This window comes from Cygnus atratus, chromosome 2 (assembly GCF_013377495.2).
Source record: "Cygnus atratus isolate AKBS03 ecotype Queensland, Australia chromosome 2, CAtr_DNAZoo_HiC_assembly, whole genome shotgun sequence".
Lineage (NCBI taxonomy): Eukaryota > Metazoa > Chordata > Aves > Anseriformes > Anatidae > Cygnus > Cygnus atratus.
In genome coordinates this window covers 41,844,218-41,864,750 of record NC_066363.1, presented here as the reverse complement: position 1 = coordinate 41,864,750, position 20,533 = coordinate 41,844,218, and the positions used below count along the sequence as shown (strand labels likewise).

Genomic DNA, 20,533 nt, shown 5'->3' with positions numbered 1-20,533 from the left:
TACAAACAGAGTTTTACAGTTTTCTGCCTGTTTAGTTCTCTAAACTGGCCCAGGTTTGTGTCTGGTAAGCTGATGAAGTGGAGAGGAGTGGCTGAACTTGGGAGGGGACAGGGGCTGCTATTTTCACTGCAGCTGGCAATTACATTGGCTTATATCTGCAGGAAAGCTGAAGGGCACCAACACTTTAAGCCGCACGGACAAATGCTCCATTGTGTATATTGTCCCTGCCCTTGTACTTGGGGACAAGCTGTGGGGTGATGAGGGTTAAGGCAGAGAACATGTAATTTGAATATTGGAGGAGAGCGGAGGAATTTCTTGGGGATCCAGATCAATGATTCTCTGTGCAATTACTGGAGATAGGATAAAGGGTTGTTTAATACAACAGGAGTGAATGAACTGAGCTTACAGTACACTTCCCAGAGTGCATGAGTTCATATTGTCAGCAGTTGCATTTTGTGTGTTTCTGTGCCTGATGTGAGAATGTATAATTGGGAAAACAGCTCTAATTTTCAAGAGGAAAACAGCAGCTTCTGATAGTTTACCATGCTTGTTTCCATCCTGGTTCGTTATCATCTTTGCCTTTATGAGAAAGAGGAATAAAAACCAATCGCAGTACTCTACACTGCACAAAGAGAAAAGAAGGCTATAGGATTTCAAGGAGAAAGTCCTCTTACAGACACGACAGGGAACATCCAAACTATCAGTGTTTAGTGAATAGTAAAACAAGTAGAAAGAATCATACAGTGGTACTGATCCTGTACAGTAAGTGGTACTTATCCTTGGCTTTTTTTTTTTCCTGGAAGTCAGACCTACTAAATCTGATGAAAATAAATGGAATGTTTGCGGTGGATCTAATGTGTGGTAGTGACCCTCACAAGGCCAATCCATTACATCTCTGTTCATCTACTGAAATAAGCTGTACGTCCCACTGCAAGAAAAGCTGGGTGCTGTTGGAATAAGGCATTCACCTGAAATTCATAAGACCTGGATTCCAACCTCTGCTAAAAATTTCTGTGGTTCTTCCCTAGACTGCATGATGTGTGCATATCATTTATTTGTCAGATACCTCCTTTTTCTACCCTTGATCCATCTTTTGTAATTAGATGATAAATCCATTATCTCCTTTGTAGTCTGGACAACACCTTGTATGATACAACCTCGATGTCAGTCTGTAAGCACTGCTGTAATATAACTAGCCAATCCGTGGTGAAAAAATAATGGTGAAAATAATAAGAAAAAGCCCAATAAAAATGAAGTGCAATAGCAAGACAGCTGGTATTATATACCCTCACCAAAAATGTGTTGGGAAACTCAGGCTTCTGTATATGAGATTTATTACTTTCTTGTTAATATCTGGAATTCTAAAGAATATCTTCATGTAATGCCTAAAGTTTTGTGTTGCGAAAGTGGTAGAGCTGTTTTTTTTTTTCCCTAGTCATCTCAGTTAGTTCTGTAAGTAGACATTTGTTGCTTAATGCTGCAGTAATATAACTCTGATCTACTTTATTTTTAAGGAAATGAGTTCTTAGTCATGCAATGATGACGATGATACACACAATGCCTGATCAGGACAAAAAGCCGAAGAGCATAGAAAAAGCAACAGACAAAAGGCCTCATGGGATTTCTGTGAGGTATAGTATCTGACGTCTTTGTTTGAACTTCAGCAGGACCCACGTGGAATTTGCACTAGCTGCCAAAGCAGAATGCTTTAATTTGAAATGCAGTATAAACATGACAACTGTTACTCTGGTCACGAAGTTTATTTACACCTTTGTTGATTTAACGCATTCTGGAGAAGCTATAAATTCTTCTTCATGTAAAATGAGGACACTAAACACCAGAAAACTTTATTTTCTGTCAGTAGTATTGTTGTTTGTTGACCTTCTTTACTCTTAAGAAATAGGTTTATGTAGCTATTTACATATATTTATGCTATTACGTTTTATTCTAGGGATTATTCCGATCTTAAAAGACTTCAGTCCCTCTTAAATGTTCTGTCAAGCAAACAGCAGGTATTTTTCAATAACTATTATTAAATATGCTGAAGAATTGTATAATTATAAATAATGGTGATTATGGTTTGTGGCAGATATTTATGATATTGTGCTCTATTATGATGAAAAGTTACTAAAACCTTGTGTAGTGGATGTGGTGGCCCCCCACCTCTGCCTGCAATATTAGTGCTTCTCTGTGGGGCAAATCCTACTCAGAAAGGGTGAAAGGGTGAAAGAATGAAACTGAGCCAACTCCCATCCTACTCTGCCATAATCTTTATTTAAACAGGAAAAACAATTACTTTATGTCAGTATCTCAAGCAGGTTGTATCCAGCTATTAACACACACAGTCAGTTACCCTCATGGATTTACTCCACACCTTTCCACAATCTCACAAGAAGGAAGGTTAATAGATTTATTAGTTACAACATGGTGAAGAGTAATAAAGTACAAAAAATTTTAAAAAATCAACATTTTAACCGTAAACAGTTTGTCTTTGGAGAATAACACTTCAGCTAAAAATCTTCAGGGCATAAATATCAGTGCATGAAACTTCTAGGACATGGGAAAATCTTCACCTCAACTCACAGAACTGAGACAGGTAAGAAACAGAAAATGAATATATGTTGCAGATTTTCTCAAGCTTTACTATTATAAATTTGAAAAGGTACTATTCCTAATATTTTATGTCTCCACACACATGTTTTCCAGCCTTGCTTTGTATCAGTGTCCACTTCGGTTTTGTATGGCATGATGTGTTTGTGTGTGTGTATTTTACAATGGCAGTTATGGATGGAAAGTTTAACAGTGTCTATAGTTCAAGCCAGAACTTGAGAAGAGGTACTTTTTCTTGTTAAAATTCTTGTAAAACTGTTAAAACCCACTCTTTGTCTCATGAGTACCCTGCTTTTCCTCCTTAGCTTCCAGCCATAGGTTTCCAAAGTGGTCAATCCAGCATAACAAGAAGTCTGCAAAATGTCAAAAACAATGAACAAAACCCTCATGGTCAGTGGCAAGAATCAACTGAAGCTGTTGAGCTTGAAAACTTTAGGTAAAAGAAAGAGCTAGTACGATGGTACTGTGTTGTATTTCTGAACATCTTTATGTGTCTTAGACTTGGTGAGGTGTTGAAGGCATTTATATTTGTATTTAACTGTGTTTCTTGTACTTTCATGTTAACCCGCTGAGATACAAATTATATACTTTTAATTTTCTAAACCTAACTGTAAATATTTTTGCTTTTGTAAATTTGACACATGCTTCCACTCGGTAGAGTGGACTGTTGAAAAATTAATATATCCAATTTAAATAAAATGGTTTCTTTATTTGGAAAGCTTATAATATTCCATTATAGTAGTCCCAAGTTATGCAAGAGACAGACTGTTCTTCCATACTTATTAGTGTCTGGAAATCTGAAATTGTGTTATTCCATTGTAAGTGCTCATATGATATTTCTTAACTTTTCTTGCTAGTGTTAAGTTTTGGCTTGTTAAAAGATAATTACCAATTCAGCATTTTCCTTATATTTTTCATTAGTGTGACCTACAAGAATGAGAGAAATTTTAGCAAACATCCCAGACATAAGCTGTTTCAAGAGATCTTTACAGCTTTAGTTAAGAACAGATTTATCTGCAGGTCAGTATATTGAACACATTCACACCCAAGGAGGGATCACACTTTTTTGCCTTAATTAGAGAACCAATGTGTGGATAAGGCCTGGTATATATATGTTTCAACAGTAGACCTCTATGTGGAAACTAGTAGCTTCACATCTCTGCATAATCTTAGTTTTAATATTTTAAACAATCATTTTGGGGTTAGCTTTGAAGACTGAATGCTTGCGTGGCTGGGATAGAAGAAGGAAGGACTGGGTATCTTTTACAAAAATTGGATGACCGAATTCTAACATTTGCTATGTTTCCTTTGATCATTTGCCCGTATCTGGTATTTGTAATCTCTAGTTCCTTTTTCTAAATAGTTTTGTTCTTATTTTATTGATTTTTATTTGTATTTTACGGAAAAGCCCTTTCTTATGCTGCTGTCATTTGGTTGAGCAAGAAAAACATGCAAGACCTTCAAAAAATAGGGGAGTAGAGAAAGATGTTTTCTGGAAAAAAATGTATTTTTCAGGATTTCTGTTACTATACACCACTGCTGTGTGATGTATTTTTCCTTTTTCAATTGAAACTACATTTTCTAAAAAATCCTAAATGATACAGAAGCTTAAAGAAGGAATCCTAGAACATTTAAATGTGCTAATATGTAACAAATTGATTTTATGTAAGTACCTGAAAAGCACCATAAAATTCACAGTTTGCTTAGACACTTTTGCAGATTTAACTAGGGAATTATCTCATCTTTAATTGTTTAAATAGCAGGAAATTTTAAGACAAATGAACAAATTATTTAAATGATTGTAAATCTGGAACCTCTTTCCTTCTTTCTTTTTTTTTTTTTTTTTTTTTTTTGCAAGGGAGCTTTATGATCTCAATACCTACCCGTGTCACATCAGTGGCTCAGCTTCATTTGCCAAAAATTTAAGTGTTTAAGAGTAACTTCTTAAGAATAAGAAGACACAAAGAATAACAAGTTCTATTTATACATTACGGCATACCTAGCTCATATTTTAGTTTTTGTTTTTTTTGGTACCCATCGATGATTATGATGATATAACAAAACCAGCATCTTGTATTATAAATGTAAGCAGCCAGGTAAGGTTAATGAAACAAGCATATATTAATAAATTTGATAGACCCTTAGGATAAGTAATCACCTTACAAAGGTGATTTAGTTGCCTTTTATAAGTATTTTACCGTGGCTGTGATGGTGTCCTCACTTTGGAACAACTGCCGTTGCTTTGTGTCAAAGCCTTAGAAGTTGTCATCCTGACCTGTATTACATACTTTTACTTGCATAGCTATGTTGTTTGGGGTGCAAATTGAAAAATCACACCCACTTCCCAATGTCACTGTGTCAGCAGCAGTCCTGGTTGGAGATAGTTCTGCTGGCAAAAAAAAACCCACTGTGATGAGTAGAACTTAAGTTGTTTGGATAAGGAGTGTAACTAAGCAGGCAGAAAAATTATCTTGCTGGCGTATGCTGGATATACACTAAGGTCTCTAGTAACATGAATGGGTTCTCAAATGTTAACCAGGCTCAGAGAATTACTGTCACTGAATTACTGTCCCCTCAGAAACGTGACAGATGTGTTGCACAATTAAAGAAACTAACATCTGCCAAGAGTCAATGCTTTTTATAAGTATAACTTTGTAGAGCCACCATTTAAAGTAAGCTAAAGATAATTTTCTAATTTGACTTACAAATTCTTGCCTGCCAGTATATGGTTGCTGTTCGCTCTCCATGAAAGTTATGCACTTCTTGAAGTGGCCAAGTATGGAAGCATAATGAAAAACACTATTACTTTGGGCAGAATGTTGGCATGGAAGGGCTGAGATTTTGCTAGTTTCTACTTATAAAACATTTATTTTTATCAAAATATTTTTAGCCATTGGCATCATTCCCAACTGCAAATGATAAAAACATAAGAGAGCTGCCACGTCACATAGACTTCTGCTCCTTGGAAACTTGCCAAGATACAGATTCTGTCCTCTCAGTTAACAAAAGAAAATCCCCAAAGATATCTGAATGTTTGTTTGTTTGTTTGTTTTTCCAAAAGGAAAATGGTGATATATACCTACAACAGACAATGGAAATAGTAATTCCGTTTCTGGTATTTATACAGGACTGCTGTCCCTGGATGCTTTGTGCTTTCTGCCAAGCCTTGTGCTGGAACTGTATGCAGAACCATAAAAGAGGAAATTCTATTTGGAAACAAACACAAAGAATAAAAAAAAATCCAAAGACTAATAGTACTCAAATTTTAAAACCCAAGATAGATCATGATCATTTAAAAATAAGTATTTCAAATCTAGCTAGTTTAACTTCCGAAGCACCCATGTGGTCTTATTATATATTTATGCAAATATAAGTTTTGAGCTGAAGTTTGATGTGTACTTTTAGTGCTTCTGCCTTTTGGGCCTCAATCCAAGCACTTAAGTTTCTACTGAAGTATGATCAGCTTGTGCTTAGAGATAAGCATGTACTTCCCTGTATCAGTTCAGTGATAGTAAACGTTGGCTGATAGTGTTCATATAATCAATTAAAAATCAAAATCAAATAAAAAATCAAAAAATCAAATGAAATCAATTTATTTGAACTTGTCACTATGTTTGAATACAAATGGTATAAAAGGTCTATAGCATAGAATTTTACAGTATGGTATATTGTACAGTTTAGTAATCTCCTAGTCAATTGATTCCTGAATCCAAATTTTTTGTATAAGTATTTTTATACTTCTTTATTGTATTTCATTTATGTTTTGGATATTCTTTTATAGAGAGTGGGTTAATCAAGCTCCATCCATCCATTTTCTTAGAGTATTAATCTGCCTGAGATTATTAATAAGGGATCCATGCTACCAGGTCAGTATATCAAAGTATTGTTTTTTTCTTGGACAAGAGGATGTCTATAACATCATGCATATGGTTGTGTTGGTGCATGTGTATATGAATGTGTATATTCTTATGGATGCACACTTAATATATACATGCACCTATATTTCTATATGCAAAGATATAAGTGAGTTGCAAACAGATTACAGTAGAGAACATGCACTGTTACTGGGTAACTATTTTTTCTGGTATTTATTTCTTGTAGGTTTTGGTGTTGCTAACTAATAAAGAACCCATAAATCTCCATAACAGATGTCTTGGTCATTGCCCAGAGCCCTAGACTGTGTACTTGACTTTACTTCTCTGTACAGATATGTAAAATTTCCATAACTTACTAACTGAAGAAAACTGAAAGCTACCTATTCCTCCTAGCAGCCTATTTTTCTGAATTACAAACAAGCCGATTTTTTTTTTTTCTGGCTGTTATAGCAATTCTTCACAAGACAGCCCCAGACATCTGTTAAGATATTTGTATTGTATATATATATTTTTTTGCATGTGTTGCAAAGCTTATACTGTTGTTCTAATTTTGGAATCTTTCAAATTTCACCTCTGTGTTTTTATTTATCTACTTATTGTAAGTAACTCTAAACTCTGAAAGTGCTAAGCATCTCCAGAATGCATTGACTTTGATCGCTAGAGTTAAGGTTTCTCAACATTCATAATGAACAGGGCATTTATGTTCAAGTGTACTCTCATTGGTAGTGCCTTTTGTATTCTGACTCTATTTTTTTTTGTCTTTTTATTTTCTTTCTCTTAGGAAATGCTCCACAGCTTGGGTGGGGTTGAAAATCTAGCTCAGGTAAAATTCCTCTTAGTACCTGTCCTGGTTTTGGTTGGGATAGAGTTGTTTCTCCTAGTAGCTGTTATGGCACTGTGTTTTGGATTTAGGATGAGAGTAATGCTGATAACACACCAATGTTTTAGTTGCTGCAGAGCAGTGCTTACACAGAGCCAAGGGCTTTTCTGCTTCTCATGCTGCCCTGCCAGCAAGGAAGCTGGGGGTGCCCAAGGAGCTGGGAGGGGACAGAACCAGGACAGCCGACCCAAACTGGCCAAAGGGATGTCCCACACCATGTGGTGTCATGCTGAACAATAAATATGGGTTGGCTGGCAGGAGTAGGGGTTAGGGGCAGCTGCTTGGGGACAAGCTGGGCAGTGGATGTTGAACAATTTCATTGAGCACCACTTGATTTGTATTTTCTTTTATTATTATAATTATTATCAGCACCATCATGATCATCATCATTATTACTATATTTTCCCTTCCTTTCCAGTCCAGTTAAACTGCCTTTATCTTCCTTTTTTGGTCCTAATAAACTGTCTTTATCTTAACCTATGAGCTTTTACCCTTATTCCGAGTCTCTCCACTATCCCATGGGGTGGGGTGGTGGTGAGCAAATGGCTGTGTGGTGCTTAGCTGCCTGCTAAGCTAAACCAGAATAGTACCTTTACCCATTATGTTGCATGTCAGTTTATTACGATTAGAATAAAGTATACCGTAAAAAAAAATGTATTCTTGGTTTATGGAACGAAGTGAATCTATTCCTGTGTTTGCACTTAAATGTTTTTTTTTTTTTTAAACTAGTACACAGTGCACTTATATCCTTATAATCTAGCAGCATTTAACAGAAGACTTTCTTTTTGGAAAGCATAAGAAATGCCCCCTGAAGTGGGAAAAGGATTAGAAAAGTCAGCACAATTGGTTCAGTCAAAAAAAAAAACTATAGACTTTTGAAGGAAGATGTGTAAAGGTACCTTGAATTTCAGCAGATGACTTTTCGAAGGTGAAAGCATAGTGATAGAATGGTTGAACAGGCTGAAAACTGGGGACTACAGTAATTCTGCATTGCAGAACATTATTGATAACTAATAACTGTATTGTTGTTGCTTTACGTTAACACTGCTGTACTCCTGGATTTTTAATACTCGTTCTTCAGTGAGTGGGAACTGCCCATTTAACAGTGAATTATGGTGTATCTTGAATATGGCCCTATAAGTAAGATCTTCGTATTTGGGGGTGTTCAGTGGATTTTCCTCTTGTGGAATTTTTACACTTGCATTCTGAATTCTTGTACTTCAAAGATCTCTTCTGTACCCTGAGAAGTTTAACAGCAAAAGTATGTCACTCTACAGACTTACCATTTTTTTTTTTTATTTTATGATACAGCTGCACCACCTACAGGCTATTTGTGTGCTAACACTCTAGATTTATGAACTAAAACTTATTTTTTAATGTACTTTTATTTTTTTTCTCCCCACGTATAGTATATGGAAACAGTGGCAAATAGCTATCTTGATTACGAAGAGGAGCAGCATGGTATAGACAAATTGGTCAACATGACATGTAAGTGTTATAGCTGATAACAAATTTTAAGTGCACCTATGACATTTGTATGTGAGGCTTTAAAATGTTTAAAATACCTGAGAGGGTCAGTAACTAAGGTATTATTAGATTAATTGTTGGCATCATCACTCAATTATAAAGGAAGCTGAAACAGTGGAAAAGCAAAACCTTTTTTTTAGGTATAATGTTTCTTCTTAAGAATTTAATACCACTAAATACCTCTATGCACTGAAGTAATAGAGTAAAATGAGCTTGTCATGGTTCAAAGAATCTGGTGTTTTGTTTTATTATCTGATTAGTAAAATGGAAAATACTAAGTGGTAAAGCTCCAATATATGTGACTTCCTTTGTTCCATAGACATTCTTCAAAAGATTGCTGCTGTTAAAGATCAAAGAGAATGGGTTATAGCAAGTGGAGCACATAAAGTAAGTGCTGTATAAAATTACTAATCATAACCAATTAGCTACTTAACTAAATGAATTTTCCTTTTCAGATTTGATCTAGTTGGCACTAAGTTTCTTACAATGTCAAGCTAGTAAAGTAAGATAATCTCAGTTCTGTGTTTTATTGGCGTGAATGAGCATCATGAAAATTATTTCTGTGTGTGACTAACTGTCTTGATGCATGGTTATTGGATGTTTGAGATAATTAGTTCTTAAATGTTTGAACTAAGCTCATTCCTATTAAAAATAGTAGCCATGTTTACACTGTCCTTAACTATGTATGCTATGATATGAATTGAAATGTCTGCTTTGATTTTTCACTTAGGCAACATTGTGTGTCAGTTTTGCTAGAGATTACTCTCAGTGTAAGGATCTACACTTAATGTATTTTATTGCTGATTTGTGGGCAAAATGAGTAACATTAGAGATCGAGATCAGCATAAGTAGTGCTTTGTGCTTCTGTTATGCTGCAGTTGGCAATTAAGATCAGATAGGACTGGATGACATTTTTAGAGGATCTAGACAAATAAGAATTTTACTTTGATATAAATCATTAACAAAAAAAATACATATATGGCCTTAACTTATCTATTGCATGGTTTAAATGTAAGCTTAAAATTAAGTTTTTACTTCAAGAGGACTTGGTTTAGAATTCTGAAGTGTTTTACACAGGAACAGTTGTTTACAAAGTTATATTAAATTGCACAGATATTTTAAAAAATCATGAGAGATGCATCCTTAAAAAGATGAAACATCCTTGTTTGTCCGAAGACTGGGTGTATTGTAAGACTTTAAGGGTGTATTTTGGTGTACCTAAAATATACTTTAAAAGTAGCTAGGACTTTTAATATATCCTTTAAGTATTTGGTAACTTTATTTTGAAAATTTATAGCATTTCAATAAATAACTACTTATATGTTTGAGTCATAAAGGAAAATGAATCATTTATATTCATTTGTCTTGTTTGATGTTTCATTTTCTAGACCTTAGTAAATTTGTTGTCTGCCAGAGACAGTAATGTGCTTTTAGGTGCTCTTCTTGCCCTGATTAGCCTAGCAGAAAGGTAGGTTCAACATAATGTGCTGCTGTTCACAATAAGAATTTTAATGTTATGTCTTTACACGTGTTATGTCTTGTCTTGTTTGCGAGGAATACTTTTTTTTTTTTTTCAAAATCAAGTCTTGTTCTGTGGAAGACTAGGAAGTCTGCTTCATTTTACATTGAATCAGTAAAAATGGAAAGTTAAAAAGGTTTTACTAGCTACTAATTGGAAACTTTGGTCCTTGCAGCACACTTCTTGCTTGTGTGGAGAGCTTTGCAAGGCTGGAGTCATAGAATCTCTTTTGTAATCCCTGTGCAGGATTCTGTAGTTCTTACTGATTTCTCTGTATGTGAAGGTCTTTTGTACTGAACTTATTAACAGTGTCCCACAGTAGCAAGCAAGAATATTGTTCAATGTAGTAAATAATGAATCCATACACCCAAATCCATGTATATGTACCTTTTCTTCACAAATGACTGGTTTAAATGAAAATAAGATTATTATTTTTTTAATTATTATAATTTTACCCTGTTGTAGGTGGGGATGGGGAAAAGGAAAAAGGAAGATACGACATCTTTCATTCTTAATGACTTAATTTCTAATGTCTTCCAGACTTGTTTAACAATTTTATCTTTAAAATGAAAAATTTTAAGGAAAAATTTAAAACTGAAAATAATAATACAATTCGTTAAGATCAATAAAAAGTTACCTACTAGCCATTCTCTGGATGTTCTCTTTTCCCAAATTTCTTTTATTCCATTTCATTTTTTTTCTTTTTTTATTATCAGTATTAATTTGAATTTGAATCTTATACATACATTTGCAACTTCCATTTAAATTTCTTCACAGAATTAAATGTTTCACATTTTGACTAGGTAAGACAGTATATGGAGTATATTACAAATATTCATGTAAATTATATTTTATTCTAAAGGTACAGCTAATTTTCTTAATTTCTAGTATGAAACAAATTATTTTCATCTTTACTTCTGTGCATCCAGGTGTCCACATTCACTGTTTTTGTACTGAGAAAATTGAAAATTGTTGCACTGTTACTCTTGACCCAACATATCTTTGTGTCTTTAAATATCTGTAATGTTGTTATTAGATAAGATTTGAGGAAAAAAATATTGGTCAAAACAATGTATAAGGAATGGGGCTAAAGAGCAATGTGTTTTTTGATGTAATTTAATTTCCTATAAATGCCAGGAATAATCAATTTGTAGTCCAGAATGTAGGGAGAAGATAAGTGAACTCACCATTGTTGAGAACTTGCTGGTGATATTACATGAATACGATTTGCTTTCTAAAAGGTGAGATTTTGCTCATAGATTAATTATGCTAAAATATTTTTTTTGACTTTTTCATTTAGAGGCATGTTTATTTAGAGGAATTAGATAGAGTGCCACTTTAAGATTCTCAAGGTAAATTTCATGAAACCTATGTAGTTTCTGTCAGATATTGATACAGTAAAATCTCTTCTAGTAATTCTGTTACAGGCTGTCTCTTCTCTCTCTGCTGATGGCCTACAGTGCAGTGCAAATAAATTGTAATGTTACCCTAAAGTGACAGCAGAAGATTTTCTTGATGTACCTTTGCTGCTGTCAAACTTGAATGGTTAGATGGAAAGTATATTGAACTCAGACAGTTCCTTAAATATTAAATAAAAAATAGTAAAAAATTGCAAGACATATAGCTGCCGTAGCTTATACCAGAGACTAGATAAGACCACAAATCCCTCTAATCACAAAATTGTAAAGATCTTTAAACATCCACTTTCAGCTCATCTAAGCCTGCTAGTTGAACATAGTATATCCACATTTCAGTAAGAAACAAATAGACTTCAAAGTTGATATTTCACATGAACTATCCACATTTATAATTTTGAAGACTTAAAAAAAATTTTTGTGCTTCTTGTATGCAAATTATTTTACACATTATTAGAGATAAATAAAATGAAAATGTGAAAATATGTTACTTAGTTTCTGCATTTGAAATTATTTAGATTATATATAAACCAAAAGGTTGTTATAAAAATTGAAATTTGAATGTAGGCAGGAAGCTGATGAAGTTCAATGCTAGTTACGAATAATTTTAAATTCAGTTAGGGATTTTCTGATGTTTCATAAGACATGCATACAGCTTTCTGGTCTCAAGTGGAAGTGAAAATCCCTAACCATAGTTTCACTGAAAAGTCCATCTTAATTACACTGAAGTTAATGAAAATCTTGTACAAAATTTTTTAATAATACATCGAATCCTTTTGTAAACATAATATTCAAAACATACTGGAGAAAAATCTAGGTTGTTTGTGGAGTTATTCTGTTTTAACAGATGGACTTTATACTTGTACACACACTTCACACATGCAGTGCTATTTGTAGTAGTAATGCCATTAGCAAGAAAGTGGTGATATGAATGGTTGAATGATTGTAGTCCACCTGGCCATCTCCATGCCAGCTGTGTATGCTTGGCTGTCTTTTTAGTGGAAAACTTAGTCAAATTCAATAGTAAATATAATTTCATCCTTTGTGAGGGATGAAATTATATATATATATATATATATATATATATATATATGTATTTCTAACAGGCAATAAAAATTAATTATGAAGCTACTGTTAAAATCTCTTACTGATTTTTTTCAGGCTAACAGCAGAGTTGTTACGTCTCCTATGTGCAGAGTCACAGGTCAAAGAACAAGTAAAAATGTATGAAGGAATTCCAGTTTTGCTCAGTTTACTCCATTCTGATCATATTAAGCTTCTATGGAGTGTAGTTTGGATTCTGGTACAGGTTTGTGAAGACCCTGAGACTAGTGCGGAAATCCGTGTTTGGGGTGGAATCAAGCAGCTCCTTCATATACTGCAGGGGTAGGTTTTCATTCCTGAGCACCCTGTCAATTACATGAGACTGTTTCATATTTTAAGTTACGTTTGACTAAACTCCATTTTATCAAATAGCATCTTTGTTTTGTTCAGCTGTGTATGATGTCTATAAAAATTAAAATACTATTTAAAACATAATGAATAAGCAGTATTTTTTTCAACTATGCATTGTTCTCCTACAGTTTTTCATACTTTCAATGTATATACTGACATGAATAGATTATAAATGTCATTAGTGTTTACTTAGTTTCCTTATAATTAGACACCTATTTGGTGAACTAGAATGGTGAATATAAATGATGAATGCATTAAAGGGATTTTCTGCTTAAAGGCTTCTTTGCTTTTTCAAATTGTATTAACAATTATTAATTAACAATTAACATTATTAATGTAGTGAAAAAAAGACATTTTCAGAACTTCAGAAATGGCTAATAAAGATGTGTTAAGCCATTTTTATATTGGAATTTAATTCTTTCAGGGAAAGAAATCTTGTTTCTGATCGCTCTTCAGTTGGAAGTTTATCTAGTGCGAATGCAGCAGGCAGAATCCAATATCTCCATTTGTCAGATGATTTGAGTTCTGATGAGATACAAGAAAATACTTTCTCCCTTCAAGCAGGTTGGTTTACAAGGCGTAATCCTCAGTCACGTGTTCACTTACACCTGTGCAAAAGGATTCAAAATATTTCAAAATTGAAATTATAAACATTTTTACCTGCTAGTGTGTATATTCCCACCTGGAGTGGTAGCACAAGATCAAGCTGTGTTAATTTCTAAATGTGCAATACCAGGACATATGTTCAAAAACACACTTTTTTTTTAGAAAGAAACAAAGGATGAAATATTAAGTACGCGGGAATCATATATTTCTTCCACCTGTATAAATGTCTCAGTTTTTTAAGATTTTATTTTTAGCTTGAGATTAGTTTTATTTGATCACATTGTTCCCTCCGTTCAAACTTACTATGACAGATCAGTCATAAATTCATTATAGTGGAACTCTTTCAGAGTGGTATTTCTAAGACTCTTTAGGTGAAGTCAGTCAGGTGAGGATCATTCAGTAGCTGTGGAGAGAGTCCCTTTTAGAGGAGATTTATTAATATCAAATATCACATCAAGTCTCCACTCTGAAATGTCTTCTGAAGGATCACCTTTTTCCAGTGATTACAGGAGGACCGTGGGAACTATCCTTACTAGGATTACATGAGAAGAATATTCCTGAAAGATGTAGCATAATCATAGAATGGTTTGGGTTGGAAGGCACCTTTTGAATGCTTAATCACTGTTACCTTTGAGGAGCTAGTAATGTGAAATAAATTGCACTAGCAGTCCTCACATCCATAAAGAGTGTAGTGCCTTACCAAAAACACTACCTAAATGGAGCATGTATTTGGGTTACTTCTGCTTTCTTTAAGGACTCCTAGGAAAAACAGTTGTACGTAAGCACTGAATTTACAGAAGACTTCTAGTTATGACGGGAGTACCTATCTATATTTTTACCTTTTGGGTATTGGTTGTAGGTGTCAAGGTTTTGGTAGTGGGAGGCCTGCAAGGGTGGCCTCTGGGAGGTAGGGGTCAGCCTGTGTTGGGCATAGCTGTTGCCAGGGAGCTCCACAGCAGACTCATCACTGGCCAAAGTTGAACCCATCAGCAAAGTTGGTGGTGTGTCTGTGAAAACGTATTAAAGAAAGGGCAAAAACGCTGAGTGAGCAGAGGAGGAGAGGAAAAAGGCGAAACAGCAGTGTGAACACCAAGGTCATAAAAGGTGGAGGAAGAGGTGCTCTAGGCACTGGAGCAGAGATTCCCCTGCAGCCCATTGGAAGGACCATGGTGGAGCAGGTATTCACACTGCATCCTGTGGAGAGGACCCATGCTAGAGCAGAGGAAAAGTATGAAGAGGAAGGAGCAGCAGAGAGGAACTGTTAGCTACTGACTGTAATGCTCATCTGTCCGTCCCCCCCCCCCCCCCCCCCCCCCCCCCCCGCTGGGGCATGGGGTAGAGGAGCTGGGAATAAAGGAATGAAGATGGTTCTGGGGAAAAAAAGGAGGAGGTGAGGGGAAGGTGTTTTAATTTTTAATCTTTGTTTCTCACTATCCTAATCTATTCTAATTGGCAATAAGTTAAATTAATTTTTCCGTAAGTCAAGTCTATTTTGACTGTGATGATAAATGGTGAGCAATTTCCAGATCTTTATCTTCACCCATGGGCTTTTCTATCCTATTTTTCCCCACCTGTTGAAGAAGGGGAGTGAATGAGTGGTGGGGTGTGCATTTGGCCCTTAGGTAAGGTTAACTCACCATGCCATCTGAATTTCTTTATGAATCTGACCCTAAATGTTACATCTGATTTTTTGTTCTAGCTTGTTGTGCTGCAATTACTGAACTGGTGCTCAATGACACTAACGCTTACAGTGTAGTACAGGTAGGAAGACTTTATTCAGTTAAGTAAGGTATTATGGTTTATAATTTTACTTATTTTTCTTACTGGTCACTATCAATTAACAAGCAAAATGCAATTTAAAGGGATTGGACAATATGTCTTTATATAACTTTCATATATATTTTATATAACATTATCTCTCTTTATAAATTTACAAGCACACAAATATGCACAAGGATATCAACATATGTATCTAGCTGTTTGGGATAATAAACCGCTTTACTTAGTGTATATTTTGGTTGGCATCTCTTGACATGCTTTTGCTGCATTCATAACAGAATAGTAATAAGTGTCATCATGGAATTAACTGAGAAATACAAATTCTTACTTTCAAACTGTGCAGCTTAGTGTTGAGTTGTTGTTTCAGAAAGAATTTCCCTTTTCCTCAGTCTGATATTTCTGAGATGGCTTCCTGGCATTCCATCCCCAGGGGTGTGTTTCTAAACTACATTTTAAAATGTAATATGTCAGTTGGGACTTATGGATTTGAAAACTGTTCTTAAAAATCCCTGCTATGTATTGCATGAATAACCAAAGACATCAATATTTAGGACAATAATATCAGCTAAAATCCATATCCAACTTTTATACCCTATATGTTGTCAGTGATCAAAGCCCTCATTTTATTTTAAAACCCAGCCGAAGTTATTCCTAAAAGGAATTGAGAAAGCAGAGTTGCCTTAATTATGATAAAGAAGGTACTTAGGTAAAGACATTTGTATACATTTCAAAAACTGTTGTTCAGGCAGAAAAGAATAGAAGTAAGTCTAGATTTTTTTTCTATGTATCTTAAGCACTAAAATTCACAGTAAACCAAATTTAGCTTTTTATCTGAACAACATAACTTCATATGTTTAATGCTGAGTCTGATTTCATCAAAATAAAACATCACTTATTAAGTTAGATATATTTTGAAAACAGTGCAACTCTTGGGGGACTTAGGAAATGAAAGGTTGATTTTAACATAGAGTAGTTTTTTTCAGTGTTGCTCCAGCAGTGCATAATAACTGTGGTGTCAGTTAAAATTGCTTAAAATTGATGGGACAATGTACAAGCTGGAAATAAGGTGTTTCAAGTTTAGCTTCTTCCTCCACTCATTCTGTTAAAAGACAACGACGTCTCCCTACGTCAAAATATCAGCCAATGTCCCCCTTTCAAATCAGGACAAAGCTTCAAGTATGTTCATTTAAACTGATTTCTACACTACAGCATTCTACTACTCTTTCATTTTCAATCCTACTTCTTTCTCTGTGCTATTGTAACTTAGAGTTGCATGGTGAACAAGATGAAGAAACTTAGTTTAAAAATAAATAGAGGGAGAAGAGTTGCAGCACTTTTAGTTATGTGCTGAAACTTGTATAGAAAGTAAAGCTAAATACCCTCTAAAGGTTTATATCAGTAGCAAAGGATATCTGGTTCAGGCTGTTGAGAACCATTGGCTTCTGCTGTAGCTGCCCTCTTTCTGTCCATCCTTTGTCTTTGTCTGAACTTACAGCCTCGGTACCAGCCTGCAGGCCAGAACATGTTTATGACTAAATGTCTATATTCCACTGGCTAAAAGTTTAGGTTATATCCAGCCTTCATGAACAGTTTAAGAAAACGTGTCAGGAACTGCAGCAGAGCATCTGCAGAGCTGACACACATTCCCTTCAAGTCTGCTAGAGAGGAGAGTAGTCCCCAGCAGGGAGCTTGCGAGGTAACTGGGAGCTGTACTGCAACTAAATCCGCTAGTGCCCATCTCTCAAACCAACATGATGGGTATAATATGTTAGTGAAGGACACAAGCATGGTTACAGGGAAATGGAAACTGAAACACGGTATGGGTTTCACAAAATCCCACCGAAGGCACAGACTCAGGCTATCACTTCTGGTGTCTCTCTAGTTTATGATATTTATTGCTTCTTTATCTGTTTGCAAGCTCTCTTTGTAGTATCTGTTTAAATGTAAAGATGATTTCATTATGTACATTTAAGTTATTTCAGTTTATCATTCAGGAGGTTGAGAACTTGGAAATTTGTATTAGATTCTGATTTATCTGAAGTAACAATGTTTTTTATTTGTGGTTTCTGTGCAAAGGAATGCTGTTAATGTTGACCTTTTTCTGTTTCCAGGCAAATGGAATATATACAATAGCAAAGCTTATTTTACCAAACAAAGAAAGGAATGCTGAAAAAGCTAATTTATTGCAGGTAACTTCCTTTATTATAATTGCATGTTGAAAGTCCAAAACAGTTCCTGAGAATTTTTATGGTTTTAAAATTTATTTTAAAGTAAATATCTTACTTTAGGGGGAAAAAAATAAAACAAAAACAAACAAATAAAACAAAAACAAACAAACAACAAAAAAAAACCACAGGAGTAACAAATGGCCCAGGAAGTAAAAGCTGAACTGCTGATTCAATTTAAGGTGCTCTGTTCTGATCTGCCTTGTTTCTTGCACCTCATATAGTGTAAAGGAAAATGAGTATTTTTCCAGTGATAGGACTACTTCAGGCTGCCCAGCATCAGATCTTTTTTTTGTTCCTTGCTCTCACTGAAACTTGATGAAAACTTGATGTTGTACTAATATCTGTTTCTTTCTGGAGTATCTTACAGTGGGTGTTAAATAAAATTAATTATTTTAATAATTATAGTTTATATTATTATTTATAAATATTATATATATTAATAAAATAAATTATTAATAATTAACAATTTAAATAAAATACAGGAAAACATTACATGAAATAAAGCAAATTTAAGCGTAGGTTAAATATAGAGCAAATAAATGCAGAATGTCTCTTATTTTTGCATGACAATATCTTAAATGTACTGGTTTAAGTCAACTTGGGCTGAAATGTATCAGCAGTTGCTAATTATCTGATGGCTCTTTTCCAGCCTTTGTGAAATGGGTGTCTTTCTAACCTTTAATAAAGTAGTGGTCTGTGGTTAAGGGATGTCTGTGACACAACTCTGTGCTGCTCTTCTGTGGGCAAGTATGAGATCCTTAGCACAGCTGAATTGCTATCTGTAAGGCCTTTATCATTGCTACTGTTATGCATTACAGTTGTAGCTATTGGAATACCCTTTATGAATTTCATAGGCATTTTTCTTAGATTCTCACAGTGCAGTCCAGTTCTTTACTGCCCCATTTTCTGTGCTTTCAATGATTACATTTTCAGCTTCTTTCTACTGTATTACCTTAGCAATTTCACTCCATTACTTCAGTTGTTGCTGTAGTATTAATCATTGATTCTGCATAAGTATAATGTATAAAAATCATCATGCCTTAGCTGAAGCATATCACAAATATTAATATTTCATCTCAGAATACTAATGGAAGAAAGACAAATACTACTGCCATTTTAAATGCCCACTTATCATTAATGTAGCTTCATGGTATCCCTTCACTGGTGGGCTTTCTAAAATAAAATCTATGTACAGTCTCTAAAATAAAAACCTTTCAAGGTAGCATTTACGGCTCAGCTGGTCCGTGTTATTTTGTGCGGCTAAGTTTTGAGTATAATTCTTAGTAGAATATTAGACATAGCAACCCACAATCCTTCTCCTGTGATGGGGAGTTTATTTTGGACTGAAAAGAAACATTGTCCTGTAAAAGAGACAGCTTCTTAGTAGCATTAACAATCTGTTTATTTTCTTCAAAATTTCCTTCCAAGTATTATTTGGCCATTATTTTCTTAATTTAATGCATTTTCAAAATATTGAAAAATGTGTTCTAAACGTACAGATTAGTTCTGCAGTTATCACTAAGGCACAGTTACCATAATCAAAATAGGGATTACCACAATGAACTGTAGTAGCATTTTAGTCACTGATACAATAGAGTAATTCTAAAGTGTTAGAAGCATTTACTTATTTGCACTGTTTCAGATATCAATACCTTATTTCCCTTTGGTTTACTTCATAGCCATCTTTGTTTGGTCAGCCATATCGTATAGCAGGTACAGTAAATGACTCTTGATAGAAAGAATTCAAGATGTGTTACATAAAAGCATATATATTAACTACCTATCAGTGGATGTTTTACAAATAAACTTTGTTCAGTAGAGATTATGTAGAAACTGTGGTATGTAAAGATTTCTGTAATGTAGATGTACTTTATAGAAAAAAAATTTTTTTTTTGTCCCATGTTAGAACTTCTGGTGTTCTATACCGCATTTTTTCAGAAAAAAATGTCAAATGCTGTTTCTACTGTATCATTTCAAAAACATTGATTACATTTACCTTTTTTTTTTTTTTTTTTTTTTTTTTACTGTTGGAGAAGAGAGCATCTCTCAAGTCTTGAACTATCTGCAGATAAAAAGATGATGAGGACTTACACACTTTTCAGTGTGTACTATAGCTATAGTTATCTACTTTTTCTCCCTCCCTCCTTTTTTTTCTTATATAGTCCTACCTAGTACAGGAGGAGCCTAAAAATACATTTTTACTCCCTTCATTATCAGGTTAATAATGTAATCTACCTAGTCATATAAGTACAGAGCTTACTGACACGTTGGGAAACCTTGATGTTTACCGTTGGCTTTTCCATTTGTGTTTAGATTTGTCATTAATTTTAGTATTTTTCCTACTGTAGTGTTATGCTTTCAGAGCCTTGAGATTTCTCTTCAGTATGGAAAGAAATCGACATATCTTTAAAAGGTATGTTAACAAAATGTTTTCTGAAACTCCTTTAGGATGGCTTTCAGAAGTTGTCATTCCAATCAGAAAGATGTTGTTTTTAAATGTCAGTTATTTTCAGCAAAAATAATAAGTAACAGACAACTTCTGTCCAGTCTGCAGCCACAGATAGACTTTCCTGCATTGCATCAGTGCCAGCCTACAAGGTCTAGATGTTCAGTACAGAGACTTCTATTGTTATGCTTGC

At 34.5% G+C, this 20,533-nt stretch overlaps 1 protein-coding gene across 1 annotated transcript in view; it reads left to right on the top strand.

The window, feature by feature from the left end:
* The first annotated feature begins 1,521 nt into the window (after nucleotides 1-1,521).
* Nucleotides 1,522-20,533, top strand: part of NEK10 (NIMA related kinase 10) — a 97,838-nt gene continuing 78,826 nt past the window's right edge. The window contains exons 1-15 of the mRNA XM_035556485.2: nucleotides 1,522-1,631; nucleotides 1,952-2,012; nucleotides 2,916-3,046; nucleotides 3,532-3,630; nucleotides 6,392-6,476; nucleotides 7,267-7,308; nucleotides 8,775-8,853; nucleotides 9,212-9,279; nucleotides 10,281-10,360; nucleotides 11,566-11,652; nucleotides 12,988-13,212; nucleotides 13,706-13,845; nucleotides 15,587-15,648; nucleotides 17,778-17,855; nucleotides 20,243-20,307. Of these exons, the coding sequence (XP_035412378.1) occupies nucleotides 1,537-1,631; nucleotides 1,952-2,012; nucleotides 2,916-3,046; nucleotides 3,532-3,630; nucleotides 6,392-6,476; nucleotides 7,267-7,308; nucleotides 8,775-8,853; nucleotides 9,212-9,279; nucleotides 10,281-10,360; nucleotides 11,566-11,652; nucleotides 12,988-13,212; nucleotides 13,706-13,845; nucleotides 15,587-15,648; nucleotides 17,778-17,855; nucleotides 20,243-20,307 (1,397 nt within the window). The 5' untranslated portion in view covers nucleotides 1,522-1,536. The remainder of the gene's footprint in view (nucleotides 1,632-1,951; nucleotides 2,013-2,915; nucleotides 3,047-3,531; nucleotides 3,631-6,391; nucleotides 6,477-7,266; nucleotides 7,309-8,774; nucleotides 8,854-9,211; nucleotides 9,280-10,280; nucleotides 10,361-11,565; nucleotides 11,653-12,987; nucleotides 13,213-13,705; nucleotides 13,846-15,586; nucleotides 15,649-17,777; nucleotides 17,856-20,242; nucleotides 20,308-20,533) is intronic.